Genomic DNA, 16,688 nt, shown 5'->3' with positions numbered 1-16,688 from the left:
TTCTGTGCGCATTTTTAAAAAATAAACATCTTCTTTATCAGCCGGTGAGGAAGCAGAAAACGACAGAAGCCAAAAAAGATGCGGCCCCGTCATCCATTTGTGTCGACGCCTCCGCCTCTGAATTCGCCAGCATCCCTCTGTCCCTCCCGCAAGAGGAAAAGTGTGAGCCCACCCGTACCCCCGATCCGAAAGCCCAGGCGACGGACCTCCCCGCAGACTCACGGGCTTCGTTAACGTCCGTGTTAACTGAGACTTTACAGCCAAGTCCAGATTTGTCGCAGGCGTCACGAGTCACCCAGCAGAAAGAAACGGATTTGGGCGTCAGCGTTTTGGAATCCGAGCTTGAGGTGTCGTGCATTTCGACCCATCTTGATGTCAAACACGTCCCCAGTGCTCCTTCGCTGTACCCATCGGTCCCCGCGCTGGAGGAGGGATCCTTGCTGGAGTTTCACGGGCGAGCTGTGAAGAACTGCGGGAAAGGACCCGCCGTCTTGGCGCTTGCCGAGCAGGAATCTTCTCCTCCGAGTCTGCAGCCCCTCGAGTGTGTGGCTGAACTCTCCAGGAACAAACTCTACCCCGAATTACCAAGAACCGCAACGGAAGTTCAGGTAGTTTCACGCAGACGCCATCCCAGCTGTCATCCTGAGGCCCTCGTGAGGATAAGCGGCAAAGAAAATGCATGGATGGATGGATAATAATAACGTGTACGCACTTTGTGTTTTTTTTTTTTTTTTTGCAGCCGTTCTCGTTGGAGCAGCTGAGCGTTTGGGAGCCCGGAGGAGGGCTTCGAGCTTGGCTAGAAGGCGTCGAAGTGTGCTCGGGTCAGTTCTGCGCGCTGGCGCGACAAGAGAGCCACGAGTTGACGGAACTTCTCCAGAACTACTGGCGCTGTCGCAGACAGCTGACTCAGTCCCACACGCAATTGCACACGCAGTCGTCGGACTGCAAAAGCGCTCAAAACCGTCTGTGGAGCTTCAGAGACGAACAGCTGACGCTCCAGGTTCGGTGTTGAAATAATCCGGCGGATGCAATGATAAGAATCATTTGCCGATGGATTTGAATTTCTGCCTTCCACCAGGGTGTGTGCGCGGATCAATCCAAAGTGTGCGGGTACCACCGTTTCCAGCAGGCGGAGTTCGGTAGGGACGCGCTGGCCGAGCTGAGGAAACTCTTCGAAATCCGCAGCGAGCTGCTCCATCAGAAGGTGGCGCTGCACGCGTACACCGCGTTGCTCTCACGCCTGCAGGTGGAATCATACTTGCACCGCTTATTAAAAGGTGACGTCAACTTACGCCCAAAGCATTGCACATCCCACGTTATTTTATTTGATATTTATGATAAAAAAAAAAAATGATGATCCCTCGAGGGAAAATTCAATTGAAATTGAAATTAAATGTTAACTCTCACCGCACATTGAATCAGACCACACTCACGCAGGCATGCGAAGATGCAAACACCGAATATGCCCTAGAATTTTTTTAATTAATATTTATGTATTTTCTCCACAGATTTTACTGATTCCTTTGTGAGCTTTATTAAGGCTTAATAAAGGAGCGTGTAAGCCAACATTTAGCTCAATTCTTTTGTCCCAGTTTGTTATAAATGTTAAAACCTCATCAATGATACTTCATCCATTTTTTTTTGTGATTTATAAGTCATGCAAGGAAAATGTAACGCATAGTGGACTATTACAAGTTTCAGGTTCTATTATTTACCTTTTTGGGTAACTTTATAAAGTGTTCAGCACTTTATAATAACATTTGTTTTGGGTTTGTTTTCTCACTTTAGGTCAGTGTCAGTAATACGTGTTCAATTATACAAATATCAGGACCCCTTTTTTGAAAATTTGCTATGCTGACGCCTGACTAATAATTTGCACCTACACTTCAAATTAAATCGCAACACTGGGAAGTATTGATAAGATAAAATTCGAGCAGTGAATCTCAAAAGTGCATCATTAGTACCACTACGTAGAGGTATATGGGAAAAAAAGCACAGTTCAAATATTTAAATTTGCCCTCTAATAGTTGAATAAGCTGCTTATGCTCATGAGGGTCAGGGGAGTGCCTAACTAACTTTGTGCGAGAGGCGGACTACACCACGAACTGGTCGCCAGTCAGTCACAGGGCACCTATCGACACCCGTCACTGAGCAGGAATTGAACCGGCGTCAAAGTCAGACGTGTGTGTACCACTACACCATCTATGATGGGGCTAGCTGAATATATGTAAACATTTATTTATGTATATTCATAAAATCATCCAATTCATTTATTTTTTCATTTATTTTTTTTCCACATTTTTATATACAAACAGAGAAAGGAAGAAGAAAAGAAAAAAAAACGAGACAATTTTTTTCAGTTAATTTACATTCATCAATAGTGGGATAATAACACCTTTATAAATGACAGAATACACTACACTACTACTACACTATAAGTGAGTGGGCTAGTTGAATAAAGTATGTGTAAACATTTCTTTAGGTATCTTCATAAAATTATCCAAAACATTTAACTTGAATCATCAGTATGTTTTTCAATATATTTTAGCGCTGTGTTGTGTTCAAACTGCACAATATTACAGTGTCTTACAATAATATTTAACGTACTTTTTATGGTTAAATCTTTGTTTGCAAAGATGCAAACACTGAATATGCCCTAGAACAGAGTGCTTGTTTTGTTTTCTCCACAGATTGTTCTGAAAGCCAAAGACAGCCGCGTTCCATTCAACCGCTTAAAGATGCCGTCAGCGTCCTCTTTAGCTTCACGCGACGCGTCCTTGATGACGCCCAGTTCCAGACAGACATCCATCACTGGTTGGAAATACTGGTACTGCTGTACACTACGCACAAAGCACACAAACACGCAGCAGTCAGTCGCGTTTGAAAAATGTACGGCTGTGCTCAGTCATGCCCGCGGATAAAGTCGCGGGTGTGATTAGGGATTGCATCTCGAGACTTTAAAACAGGGGTGTCAAACTCATTTTTGTCGTGGGGCACATTTTACTTGCGGTTCCCCTCGGAGGGCCGTTAGGACTGTGAAGCTTTAAAAATCTTTAACCGCCTCATCATATTTACATATGAAATTTATGAACTCATTTTGGAATCAGAAATCGAGACTAATGGGTTTTGCAGGTATTGCTGTTGGGTAACACAAAAATGCTTGTAATATCTCAGTGTTATCATTTATGATATGACAATTTGAAATTTGGGTACGGATTTGAACAAAAATCATGAAAGTCGATACATGTGACTTGCCTCCGCGGGCCACATAAAATCACGCGACGGGCCGGGTCTGGCCCCAGGGCCTCGTGTTGGACACCTGTGTTTTAAAATAACTTACTGGATTAATATAATATAGCTGTCAATTAAAAAAACAAAATAAACAAATACATAACTAAAATAGAAAACAAAAATTTCAAACTCAGAAATGATCATTTACAATTTCAACTGAGTTTAGTAGAACATGATTTAAAACGGTATTTAAAATTTTTCATCAATAAAAATTATTGATCTGACAACTTTATGTGAAGAAAAGTGAAACGCACCGGCCTGTCAAGGAATGAACACGAATGTTTTGAAAATGCTGAAAGTTTAGTTCAACAAAATCAGCTAGCGATACATTGGAACAAACGTTCCTGTCGGCAATCGTGATGTATTTTTACTACTATCTGGCGTAATTTACGGCGTTATCTAGTAGCAATCCATTGATGAAAGCCAGCAGTAGATGATCTATATCTTCCTAGAGCACGTAGAAGGGAAAAGTTTTCAACTTCGAGATAAACACGTACCACAGGGAAAATGACCGTTCGCATTTAGCTATATGGGCAGAATAGTCTAACATTGACCCCGAAAGGGACAAGCCGAAAGAAACACACACAATGTAGATCAAGTCAAAGTAAATCACAATCTCTTACTTATTACCGTTAGATACTGAAACATAACTTGTGTTTATATCCCAGAAATGTTTTCAATGTAACTCAGGGGTGCCCAGATTTTTTTTCCCCCCAAGATCTACTTTTCAAGCAGATGGCCTCTCGTGATGGACTGGCAGGGCGGGTGGGGGCACACGGCAACGCCTTAAATAAATGGGCCGGCTTTGCTGGACGCACCTCAATCAAGTGACGAGGTGGATGATAGTCTAATGTCTTTTTTTTTGGGGGGGGGGGGGGTCACGCCATCACACGATCAACCAAAACTGCCTCGCGATCGACGCATTGAGCACCCCTGCTGTAACTGAATTTCCTCATGGCTCATGATGTTGATGACTTTCGACGTAAATGCGCTCGCAATACGTGAAGCAGCTCTGAACACGCACTTTCGGCCTAACTTCCGTACATGCTCAGTACGGTGAACTTGCATTTCCTGTTTCTGGGTGAACACTGCGATTGTTTAGGAGCAGGCTTGTTTCGTTAACAACGTTTTTGAAATAAACACGTGAATTCACGTCAAGACTACACAAAATAAGCGACGTCTTTCCATATCTAGTTTTTCTACTTGTGCGGATTTGCGCCCGTCAAATCACAGTGACTGCACTGCCTTGTGTTTGTGTTCCGCCCGCACTGCTCAGTGGCTGCCTTTCGACTCTGCAGGTGGGAGTGTTGCTGCACGTTGGTGGTTCAGGAGAGCACCTGTTCGTGCTCGGTCACCTGCTGTGCTGTCCTGCTGGGGTGGGCAAGTGGGCCGCCCCCTTCCTCCAGGTTGGCCAAGGAAACCTCCTGTCAGCCATCTTACACTGTTACATATTCAGAACTAACAACGCGATCTCCTCAGATCGAAGTGTGGGGAAACGCCTGTGGAGTGCAGGACTTCATGCAAGCCTTGGCAATTCTAATGTCACCTGCTCGGTGGGTAAAAAAACACACGCAATGCCCACAACTTTAGGTCCACCTGGATGATAAAATAAAATAAATTAAAAAAAAAAAAAACATTTCCCGCCTCAGCTAGGAAAACGTTGGCCTCACAGTTCTGAGGTTCCGAGTTCAATCCCGGACCTGCCTGTGTGGAGTTTGCACGTTCTCCCCGTGCCTGCATGGGTGCGTTTTTCTTCGGACTCTCCGGTTTCCTCCCACATCCCAAAAACATGCAACATTAATTGGACACTCTAAATTGCCCATAGGTGTGATTGTGAGTGCGGCTGCATGTCTCCATGTGCCCTGCGATTGGCTGGCATCCAGTTCAGGGTGTAACCCCGCCTCCTGTCTGTTGACAGCTGGGATAGGCTCCAGCACTCCTGCGACCCTCGTGTGGATAAGCGGAAAAAGAAAATGTATGGATGGGTAACGTTTCCCATCGAAATAAGATTGTTTTATTGCAAGATTACTTCCCTTATTTATATGGAAAGGGCACACCACGTCTGCTACGAAATCGTACTTGTACTGATCTGCATAAGATTCTGTACCCATGCGCCGTACATCACTGACTGAATCCATTTCTGTTCTGACATTAGACACCGTGCTGAGTTTTTGGCACATATGAAACCTTGTGAGAGCCTTAATCCAGCTTCATTTGGACCTGAGTCAGGCAACTGGACTCTTGTGGATGAAGGAGGAGAAGAGGTACCTGCATCAAGCCTTTAAGCATCTTTCACACACAGTTTTGACAAGATTGGCACATCAAACCTTCACCACATTCCTCAAACAACTCAGCAAAGCAGCTTTTGACCTTTAGCGTTGCCTGCGTGCGGATCATTAGATTTGTGACATGCTGGTTGGCAATAATTGCTATTAACACAACAGGAAAGGTGAAATGAATGTTGATATTAAACCCAAAGACCTGCTAAACTGACCCAAAATTATTTAGTGGGGGGAGGGGCGGCTCATGCCGGAGGCGAGCTTGCGTTAGTTAGCCTCGATTTTGTCCCTTCCCAAAAATCCGGTCAATTGACAGAGTGAAAAAAAAGGTTTAGGGGAAAAAAAAACTTGAAAATGAGTTTACCGGGGCTTTAATGTACTGTAATTTCTCAAAAATAATGCACAAATTTTTAGCAAAAATATTTTCAAAAAGTTAATAAAGCGCATTATATTTAGGTATGGATGAAAAATAAAAAATACAATCACATTGCATCGTCGTATACAGGTACACAGCGTGGTAAAAAACATATACAATACATATACGATATTTGATGTCTTATGTTACACATTTATATATATTAAGTTAACGTGCGCCCCCAACCTGAGCTCTCAGAGGTCCTCTGGGAGCTTGCATTTTATGATCGTTAGCGTAGCAGGCTTGTTGCTACATCACCAAAGATCAGACACGACTGCCCATGAGTTTGTTTAAACATAATAAGACAAAAAAAAATGGCGACTACAACGGCTAGTTCTGCAGCTTCTTTTAAAAGAAAAATATGTCATCATTCATGCCGATGACACCGCCATCCCGGAAGTAGCGCGGCTGTCCGAAACGTGAGCCCAAATTACGTAGTATGAGCAACATGGACACATGAAAAAAGGGAAATGCTCGCTTTTTTGAAAATATGCCAATTACGCTCGTTTCTACATAGTTTGAGCTCACGTTGTTTTGATAGCAGGAGAAGCTGCGCCGCGCAACCCAAACTCTTGGGATTCAAAAAATGTTTCCTCACAAACGCCACGGATGGCACAAAGGATGACATGCGGTGGGAGAAAGATGGAATGTTAATGATGCAAAGCAAAAGGCACCGGAACTGTACCAAGTCATCAATGATGAGTTCCACAGCGATGCACCAAAGGTCGCTACTATGGATCTTTTTCAGATCGGAGATGAGTCATAATGCTTCTTTTGAGGGCTCGGCCAAGGATGTGTAATAAATAGAGGATAAACTGCACTACGCACAAATGTTTTATGCACAAATATTTCATGCAAAAAAATGTTTAAGTCAAACATTGTTAAATAGTTTATATTTTTAAGACTGCAGTATGTGTTATCAACAGTATTAATAAAATATTGTGCCATCCTTAAGCAATTATTTTAGTTGGTTGAGGGATTCTTTTCTGCGTGGCCTGTCGCCTGTCCCGAAATATATATTACCGCTACATCAGAAGATGCACAATGATTATTATTAATGATTGTTGTATGGACAGTTTTTTGAAAAACAATACAAGTACAAACCTTACAAAATATAAATACAGATCATTCCTAACATTCTGAGCACATGGGTAGTGGCAAATTGGTGGTGCGCATTGTTCGCTGGTAGAAGGGTTTACCAGATTTGTTTTAGGTCAACTTTGGGGGTGCGCATTATACTTCAGGACACATTATACTCGAGAAATTACGGTACTTATTGCAACTTTTATCCTCTCAGTCCAGCAGTGTCACACCCGTGATGCTCCCTCAAAAGCCAGGAAACGCCGTTGTTTGTCGATGCCTTTCACACAGAAAAGGCAAAGGCTGACTAATCTCTTTATCTTTCTAAATTCCTGTTTTCTTTACTCCCTTAGTACTTTCAGTATCTCTTTTATTTCGATAATGGCGATGCTTCCTGGGCGAATAGTTTGTGCACGTCAAAAAAAAAAAATTGAAATCAGCAGCCGATAATGTTCAGACAATCAAAACAAGATTATGTTTTGATCTTTGTTCCTGTGAGCTGAGTCACATTTCACAGTAGTGTATAAAATGAACAGCCCTTTAAATATCACTCTGTTGACTCGGCACCGGGTCTGCAACTGTGTCGTTGGTGAAATGTCAAGCGTGCCGTCCTCCTTTCTAGGATGAGGATCCGGAGAGCAGTTGGTTGCTGCTTTGTGAGGACGACCTCGTCTCCTTCATGACCCAGTTCCCGTTCCAGCAGCTCTATTCACACATGCTGGGGATGAGCAAGCACGGTAAATGCGTCTGCCCTTACTTTTGTCTTGTGAAGCTCTAACGAAGGGACAAGTCGTTGCCAAGTAATTACAAAAACCGCCTGCCGCAGAGGCCCTGGTGCACACCCATTAGCTGTGGTGTCCTGGAGCACAGCACTGAAAACGTTAAAGGTCTAATCCAGATGAAATGTGTTTTATTTGTCTATCATACAAATGTAGCTAAAATTTCATGATTTTTTTTTTCTAATTCTCAACACAACAAAAATGAAATAAATTAGCATCAAAGTCAGTCTCGAGATTTTTTTCAAAATGTCGCTTAGATTCGGCAAGTTCTGGTACTCTCCGGGATGTGACGTCACGTCACGACGACATTTAGCCGGAGAGTGGAAAAGCTAGCAATGAGAATGAGGAAGTGTGTTGTTTGTTTACATGAATGGCCGAAACGTGAACGGATAGCTAGGTTATGGACCAGGTTTGTGAAGACAAAGCGGGCGCATTGGACTTACGTATCAAATTGGACAGTAATATGTTCCAAGCATTTCACGGAGGACTGCTCTGAAAACCCGGTGCAGCATTCACTTGGCTTCCGTAGCAAGAAAGTACGTACATACGTGTTCAATTGTTCATTATTGACAAGTATCTACCTCATTTTAAATGAAAGTACAATAGCGATACAGATATTTATATGTATGTATGTATGTGTGATTTTTAAGAGGTGACCAAATTTGGGCACTGTATAAAGTTAGTGTACCGTTGACGCTGAGGTCTTCCTGAAATTTGACTACGGCGGTGTGTGCTCTCAAGTGTTAGGTGCATTATTTAAAATACGGGGCTAAATCTTCGTTCTGTTTCAATTTTTGTTTTACGCCGACTCCGTCGCCAGCACAACAACAACAAACAAACGACTCACTGATCATCAGACGTTTAAACGTGTTTGAATGAGATTATTTCGTCAACAAGGTGTACGGTAGATTTCTCGAGGCACCTACCGGTCTGTGTTTTGGGCGCGAAGTTCCACATCAACTTCATCAGGTCTCGTCGAATCCCGTCCTTGTGTTGCATTCGACGCTCACACCGTCACACCGGTTCGAACATATATGGATGAATTACACCTGCGTGGGATGTTTTTTGAACATGGGAAGAGTCTGTAGATTATTGGTTGTTTGTCACTCTGCCAAGTAGGGGCATACACATCTCCTAGGTGTTATGGGTTAGGTCCCTTATCTATGTTCTAGTTATTTACCTGCGGCAGTCTATGTGTCGCCGCTCACTGTGTCTATGTCCTCGGAGTTCACAATAAACACTCATTGCTTCGGAAACCTGTGTGATCTCTTATGCATTTACACATTCCATAAAAACCTCTTCATCACTGCTGTCTATCTTCTCGAGATCCCACTCGCGTGTATGATTGTCTATGTAGGAAGCCATTTCTGTACTGGGGTTGTCTAGGTGTGACATCACAACAGAGCCTCGGTTTGAAACCGACATGGGAGGCATTTGGATTCCAAAGAAAATGTGGACTCTGGGGCTATATTATATACACATTTTTAATGACATTTTAGCTACATTTGCTTGATAGACAAATAAAATACATTTCCTCTGTATTAGATCTTTAAGAACAAAGATTATTATAAAAGCCACGTCAAGAAAGGTAAATCATTTTTTCTGGGTGAACTAATTCAACCATTGTTTGTAGGCGTCTATGAGCCTCAGGGGTACTCCAGTCAGAAGATGATGCGCGTGTTTGCTTTCGCCTCCTCGCTCGTTGAAATCCTTGCCCTCGGCCTGCAAACGTACAACCGGTCCCGATACAGACAGCTTGTGAAACGAGTCGGACACATCATACGGTCAGTAAACCAAGCGGATCACGCGGTTGTTACGCTCATGCTTGGTGTTGACACAATTACTGGCAGAAAATGTGATCACATTGCTGCGTTTCTTTTTTTTTTCTTTTTTTTTTATATATATATATATATATATATATATACATTTCCAGGATGACACTTTGTTACGTCAGTGATCACTGGGCACAATATGTCAGCGTTACTGGTACCACTGGGTCGAGCACCCATGCGCACGCTTTGCCTCTAGAGAAGTTGCAGGTGGAATATGATCACCTTTTTCTCAGATCTGTTCTGCATGTGCTCAGAAACAAGAGGTGTGCCGCCATTCTTGAGATTTTATTTCAAGAGAATAAAAGACGAGTATTCTTATTCCTCTCCTATTTCTCTGGCAGGTTGGGAATTTGGTTGTTTATGTCTGAGATGCCATACGGGACTCTGTCCAGCCCCATGCTTTGGAGGATCCTTTACGTGATGCAATGTGCAGAAACAGCAGGACTGGAAACTCTTAGTCATTCAAATGACACGCAGTCCTTCATTCAGGCTCTAAGAGGTAAACAAAGAAAGCAAAATTGAAAAAGAATATTTACAATGGGCTACCCGGCTTCAATTTTTATATATTTATTTGTTTTTATATCGATATGTATATTGTGTTGGAAGACGAGCCCGTGCCGGTGAGGTATTGAAAATCTTTGTTGCAGAACCCGATCACCAAGAGAGGTTTGAGTCGTGGTTGTGTGAGGTGAACAGCTCTGACGGCATCTCGCTGCTCACGGCGCTTGCGCACATGGCCACGCCCACTCAGCACTCCGATCCTGCCTTTGTCACGACCATCACTCTGCTGATTTACCAGGTACGGCAAAAACGCACAAAGGGAATCTCTTACAACTTGCGGGGTACACCTAGACAATCCAGTGAGATACAGTACAAGAGCTGCAGTAGTATTTCTGCCTCTGTACAATCCTCAATGCAATTGTAATTGATGTTATGAGAAACAAATTTAATTAAATTCAAGTGAACAGATTCAGCATTCCTGCGACCCTCATGAGGATAAGTGGTTCAGAAAATGGATGGATAGATGGATATATATAAATTATAAATACATGTCAGTATGTTGTAATTCAGTTCAACAAAAACTTCACCTGCATCACAAAACCACATACTGTAAAGCCTCGGTTTTCGAACGTCCCCGTTTTCAAACAAATCGGTTTTCGGATGAAAATTTCGAGATTTTTTTTGCTTCCCTTTTCGAACGAAAATCGGTGCTCGGACGCCGCTGAAAAAACACGGAAATAACATATTGCTCGCGGCAAGACAAGCTGACCCACGACACGCTTTGTTGTGAATTCCCGCGCTGCCGAAAAAAAAACGGGAAATAACATAATGCGCATGGCGCGAGCAGCTGACCCACCCACGACTGGTTTTGCTATTGTCTATTCAAAGCCGCCCCTCCCTGAAAAAAACCCGGAAATAACATTGCGCGCGGCGCAAGCAGTTGAGAGCAGAAACAAATGCTTTTTTTCCCCCCTTATTATTGTTTGTTTAAAGTTATTCTGCACTTTTGTTAATAAAAAAAAGTTTACAAGGCTGGGGGCTGAGTCGCTAGAGATACGACAATGCACTCCCAGCCTAGCGTACTCTACTACAACAGCATACATTTTAAGCAAAAAATAAATATATTTCTTAAATTATTTTATTGTATAAAGTATTTAAACTATACATGTATTTCTACTATGCTGTTTATTATCAGGAAAAGCTAAAAAAAATGCTTTAAAAAGCCATTTTTTTAGGCTTGGAACGGATTCTTTCTTTTTGCATTCATTGTAATGGGAAACATCAATTTGGTTTTCGAACAATTCACTTTTCGAACCGTTTTCTGGAACGGATTGTGGCCGAGAACCGAGGCGTCACTGTAGTTTAATGAATCTATATCACAGCATATTCAAACCTCATCTTCTTTCCAAAGGCTGAATTTTGATCTCGTTCTTTTCGTGGATCTTATGAGTGTCCCTAAAGCTGTGGCCTACGCATTTACAATATTTGTTCTTATGGCTTTGCTCTGTTTACAGGTGTCTTACGTTAGTGTGTCCACGAGAGAAATTTACTCAAAGGTCGGAAGAGAGCTGTTGGCTACCATCGCGTCAGCCCATCCCCACATTATCTCTGTGCTTCTGGAGAGGCTGCGAGAAACCATCCAAGCTGTGGGCATGGTTAGCTCCTTTGTGTCCTGAACTCTAACCGGGTGACAATGTGTCAAGTGTAAAGCCAAACCCATTTTCTGTGTGTTAGGCGGCACTGTACTTGTGTAAAGAGCTTCCTCTGAGCCTTTGGCATCCACAGCCCGAGGAAATATGCGTGATCGGCGCGTGGTTGCTCCAGCATCCTCTGTCCGCTGTGGAGAATCGTCTGGCCTGTGTCATACTGGAGGGTCTGAACTGGGGATACTCGCCGGTGGGTCCAAGTCTTTCCCCAGTTGTCTCTCGTGTTTGTCCGTCTCGTGTCGTTTTCGGTTTGATGCGACGAAACCTGTCTGGTTTGTCAGGATGGCTCCTTGGCCTTGTCGTCGTCGCTCCACAGTAAAGTGGCGCTGCTGGTGGCTGAGGCCTATCAGAAGTATCTGACTGACAAACCTTATAGTGGCCTCATATCAGAAGGGATCAAACAGGTAAGCCGGTGTCGGATATCCATGATGAAAGACTTTTACCGAGAACTTCTCTTCTTCCTTCAGGTGTCTTACCTCGCCAGCGTCCTTCGCTTGGGCGTATCCCCTGAAGTGTCTTTCAGTCAGTGGGCGTGGCAGCTCTTGCTACGACTAAAGCTTCATGCCAACGCACAGAACCCCAAAGGGGCCTGGTCAGTCCCCGCTTTAGTGTCCGTCCCGCCTGCAGAACTTACCCACTCTCCCAGCATGCACTCTGTTCTCCGGGCTGTAAAAGCGGGCATCCCCATCGGAGCATACCTGTCGATTGCCATGACGACAGTGGGACATAGGTATGTGGACTCCTGCATTAAAAAATGATTTTTACCGGTCAATGAATGAGCTCAGTCGATGTGATTTTTCATCAGCCTGGAGCACTTTTGCACCGACGGAGTCAGCTTGTTGAAGAGCCTGATTCAGTCTCGCCACCTGCGGGCCGCAGTGCATCTTCTGGACATCATTCTTCCTCAAATCTACCCACTCAGTTTCTACCTTCTCAACAACTCTCAGTAAATAAAATGCACCTTCTTGACAGACATTGACTTATTAGCTACTTATAGACTATTTTTGATTTAGAATGCGGGCGCCATCTTGGTTGGGTGAGTTCGCGTAAACACGCGTAACTAATGCAGGAATCATTTGAGAACGGCGTGTGAATGTGGGCGCACTGCTATGTTATCGGTTGCTCAAACAAAAATGGGCATTGTGCAGCGTCTTTCTTTCGACTGTTAGCTGTGATCAAGAATTGGTGCGAGAAAACGGAGCAACCAAACGGCGACAACTGCGGCAGTCTCATATTAGGAGAGCCGAGCTAGCAGCCAAGCACAATACTCGTGTGTGTGAATGCAATGCATGTCTCCAAAATCTGTATTTTCTGTTTTGTTACAATAAGTTTGCGAAAATGAGTGACCGCACCGCTAGCTTGTATTTCGTGCGTTGAGTTAAAAATGTAACCGTGGAAGTGGAGAAAAAGGCGCGGGATCCACTTGGGACTCGTCCCGGTCGAACCTCTCTCTCTCTCTCTCTCTCTGCCTCTCGGTAACAAAAACAAAAATAATAATCTACACCCCTTTCGTTGGTATAATCCACACAATTTAACACAACGCTGACTGTAATCACGCGGTACATATTTAAATTGCATTGTGCGGTACACTAACCTTAGCAGCGTGCTTACAATGGATACCGCCGCATGACGAACCCAGCCATTGGTGAATTGTTTGTAGGCCTCCACACCTTTGTAATTCTTTAGTCGGTCCACGGTATAAGCGCTTGTCAAAAAAAGGAGATAGTTGACGATGTCTGGATAGGTTAACGACGCCCACATTTGTGTGCTCCATTTGTGTTTCTCCAAGGCATATAGGTCGATATTGTCGATCAAAGCACATTTCTTGTCGTGACGTTTTTTTGAAACAACATCTAATGAGCCCCGATAACTTTCCAAAGTCAAAACTTTTGTGTAACTCCGATCTGTATGCAAAAGCCATAGAGTGAGCGGCGCGTCAGTAGAGTGAACCCATCCAACATGGCCGCGTGCCCCGGATGTAGTCACGTGGTCGAAAACAGTCTATTAGCTGCCTCAGCTAACCCTTTAAATCTTGTCTTTTTCTGTCCATGCAAGGTTTGTGAGTTGCATTCAGTTATTCTTGCAGTACGACAGCGTGTGTCCTCAGGGTGTGACGCAGCAAGTCACACACCGGGTAGCGCCGCTCCTCACCGGAACCACCTACGGAGACAATGTGCGACTGCTGAACAGTGTCATACAGGTACGTTATCGGTCCATTTTGCAGCATTGATTCCAGAAAACAGTTGTCGTATTTCCCGGCCTGCAGAGCGCACTTGGTTATAAGCCTCACCCAGTACATTTGTAAAGGAAATACCATTTGGTACATACATAAGCTGCAGCTGTGTAAAAGCCGCAAGTGCACACATTGAAACGAGATATTTACAAAGACGGACGGTACACAGAGAGTTTATCGCTAACGCTAGTGCCGCTGCATTAACGGTAACGCTTGCACCGCCGCACTAATGCTAGCCCCGCGCTAACCCTAGCGCCACCCTAACAGGGCCGGACCGGTAAAAGTCACTTCCTCGGCACATATATTCCACCGGTCTCACTCTTACCTTTTTCCACTCGAGTGCCCCCTTGCGGCCGTTAGAAGAAATGCACAAATTAGCCACAAAAGGTCGCAGCTTGTAGGCCGGAAATAACAATAAATATACACGCATTTTGATTATTTAGAGAGTCAGTGCTTTTGGTTATGCACACTTAAGATCTGTTTTGAATTTTTAACATGGGTGTGCCACTGATTATGTAAAATTGACTTTTTAATTGCTTGTATAGAAATAGTTGGGCCTATTGGACGGCGTGCTCAAACATCAAGCGATAGACAATTGATGAATCATTAATAGAAGCGTGCACATTTGTCTTCCAGTGCCACGTGGTCGAGAGTTCACAGCCCAGCCGTGTTGGCGCTGTTGCCGTGCTGGAGTTTTGGGTGGGGATTTTGACCCAGCAGAACTTGTGGTACCGGGATAAGACCGTGTTGTTCCTCATGGATCAGATCTGCTGTGCGGCATTCACACACCGTCAGGAGGAATGTCTGCTGAAACTCCTCCACCAACAACACAAGGTATTTGCATCAGCCACCGGTGATCGTTTGAATTCCCGACCGGGAATTGAGCAAAGTCAGTCATGCCGTGATTTGAATGCCTGATGCAGAATGCTTTGGGTTACCACGGAGATCGAGGTCTGCTCTCCTCTCTGGTTGGTTGGATTGCTGGAAATGCCACACCTTCCTTCATCGAGGGCCAATCACTGAGTACTGAGGTGAAGCTCCCTAAGCACACACAAAAAAAAAAAAAAAAAAAAAGATTGTTCTCACTTGTTGACAGGATTAGTTTTGTTGCTAGGTTTGGTTTGCCTGGCTGGTGCTTAATATGGAGGGCACATTTGAGGAGGACTCTCAGCTTCGACCGTGTGTTGAAAATGAGCTCCTTTCGGAGCCTAATATCGCTCCAGAACAAGCCTTAAAGGTACAAAAGTGAATGACGTAACCAAAATGGATGAATGAACTAGAACTAAAACGCTGTAACTGCTCCATGTGAGGCAGAGGGCGCAGCAGAGGCTGAAGTTGCCGGTCACCCCTTCTTTGCAACGGCTGCAAGTGTACCGCTGGGCCTACCAGGCATTAGCCACGCCCCCTGACCACCCCCTCCTACCTCTTGTTTGGCAAAAGTTCCTCCAGCTCTACCTCAGGCAGGCTGGTCCCGATTATGGGTATGAGACGCTCATCTTCTGAGCGCAAACATTTTTTACTACCCTGTGCAAAATGGCAAACTTCATCCAGTGCTGAGTTGTTCATTCATATTTGTAATTTGAACGGGATCTGCGTCCTACAGACTGGCCGCCGGGGGATGCATTGGCCGCCGTTTTTTCCAGGCATCCTCTCATGCCGCTTTACTGCGAGACTTGAGACAGAGAATACAAACCGTATCCGACTTCCATCATGCTGCCAGCCAGGCCCTAAAGGTGCCCCCGGCAGTCACACCCTCGGCGGAAACCCAGTGCGACCGACGTTCCGGCAGCCCCCGTCTGTCTTACCTCACCTCCCCTCAGCTGCACACGGAGCTGGTCAGGTGGGTCGCCTGCTTTGCTGAGAGCACGGAGAATATTGTCGCTTCTCACTGTGGGATTTAGCTGAAAAATCATATCTCGTCTTGCAGGCTCTTTGGCGTTTTTGCCGTGTGGTTGGATGATGAAACGCTGCAGAAGCAGGAAGTTTACCTCCCCTCTCTCCCTGCTGAATATGAACCACACAGGCTCGCGCAGGTTATGCAGCAGCAACAGGTCCGTCGGATACTTCAAACTATTCGACGCTTTACATTTTGAAAAGCTAATAAAATTTGCTTTAGGTACTCTGGCTGGAGTTTGTGGACCAAGAGCGTCTGCAGTATGACATGATGGAGGTCCTGTCCCTGTGGGAGAGGGTGCAGAGTGAGCCGTCTTTCCTCCAAACCCAAAACTTCAGCTTCACTGACTACACCAGCCTCAGCAATGGTACAAATCGCTGCTCACGGGTTCAGTGACGTTAGAAGCTCATTTGTGAGATTTGAACACGCAGGTGTCCGATTTTGTCTGCCCTGTTCATCAACTTGATTGCTCAAACAGGAATGCGTGAAAAATCTCTCACTTCGACATGAAAATGTTTGTTTTTAGATGTTGCAACTTAATAACTGAAACAACAAAATGTAATATTCAACAGATAAAAAAATAAGTATAAAGTAATATAAGTGAATACTCGGTTCTCGCACATCTCCGTTCTCGAACAAATCGGTTTTCGGATGAAAATTTCGAGATTTTTTTGCTTC

At 44.3% G+C, this 16,688-nt stretch overlaps 1 protein-coding gene across 1 annotated transcript in view; it reads left to right on the top strand.

The window, feature by feature from the left end:
• The window catches only part of epg5 (ectopic P-granules autophagy protein 5 homolog (C. elegans)), a 33,879-nt gene that overhangs the window by 640 nt on the left and 16,551 nt on the right, over window positions 1–16,688 (top strand). Inside the window, exons 2-26 of the mRNA XM_061816981.1 lie at window positions 42–608; window positions 740–1,000; window positions 1,079–1,277; window positions 2,691–2,827; window positions 4,590–4,697; window positions 4,771–4,844; window positions 5,447–5,555; window positions 7,688–7,802; window positions 9,478–9,628; window positions 9,778–9,939; window positions 10,018–10,175; window positions 10,324–10,475; window positions 11,692–11,832; window positions 11,912–12,073; window positions 12,165–12,287; window positions 12,351–12,613; window positions 12,689–12,829; window positions 13,939–14,083; window positions 14,753–14,950; window positions 15,040–15,147; window positions 15,231–15,353; window positions 15,431–15,597; window positions 15,720–15,956; window positions 16,044–16,167; window positions 16,233–16,377. Coding sequence (XP_061672965.1) covers window positions 42–608; window positions 740–1,000; window positions 1,079–1,277; window positions 2,691–2,827; window positions 4,590–4,697; window positions 4,771–4,844; window positions 5,447–5,555; window positions 7,688–7,802; window positions 9,478–9,628; window positions 9,778–9,939; window positions 10,018–10,175; window positions 10,324–10,475; window positions 11,692–11,832; window positions 11,912–12,073; window positions 12,165–12,287; window positions 12,351–12,613; window positions 12,689–12,829; window positions 13,939–14,083; window positions 14,753–14,950; window positions 15,040–15,147; window positions 15,231–15,353; window positions 15,431–15,597; window positions 15,720–15,956; window positions 16,044–16,167; window positions 16,233–16,377 — 4,270 coding nt within the window. The remainder of the gene's footprint in view (window positions 1–41; window positions 609–739; window positions 1,001–1,078; window positions 1,278–2,690; window positions 2,828–4,589; window positions 4,698–4,770; window positions 4,845–5,446; window positions 5,556–7,687; window positions 7,803–9,477; window positions 9,629–9,777; window positions 9,940–10,017; window positions 10,176–10,323; window positions 10,476–11,691; window positions 11,833–11,911; window positions 12,074–12,164; window positions 12,288–12,350; window positions 12,614–12,688; window positions 12,830–13,938; window positions 14,084–14,752; window positions 14,951–15,039; window positions 15,148–15,230; window positions 15,354–15,430; window positions 15,598–15,719; window positions 15,957–16,043; window positions 16,168–16,232; window positions 16,378–16,688) is intronic.

The sequence above is a fragment of the Syngnathoides biaculeatus genome, chromosome 4 (assembly GCF_019802595.1).
Source record: "Syngnathoides biaculeatus isolate LvHL_M chromosome 4, ASM1980259v1, whole genome shotgun sequence".
NCBI lineage: Eukaryota > Metazoa > Chordata > Actinopteri > Syngnathiformes > Syngnathidae > Syngnathoides > Syngnathoides biaculeatus.
The sequence above is the reverse complement of the archived record's forward strand: the minus strand, read 5'-3'. Positions and strand labels throughout refer to the sequence as shown.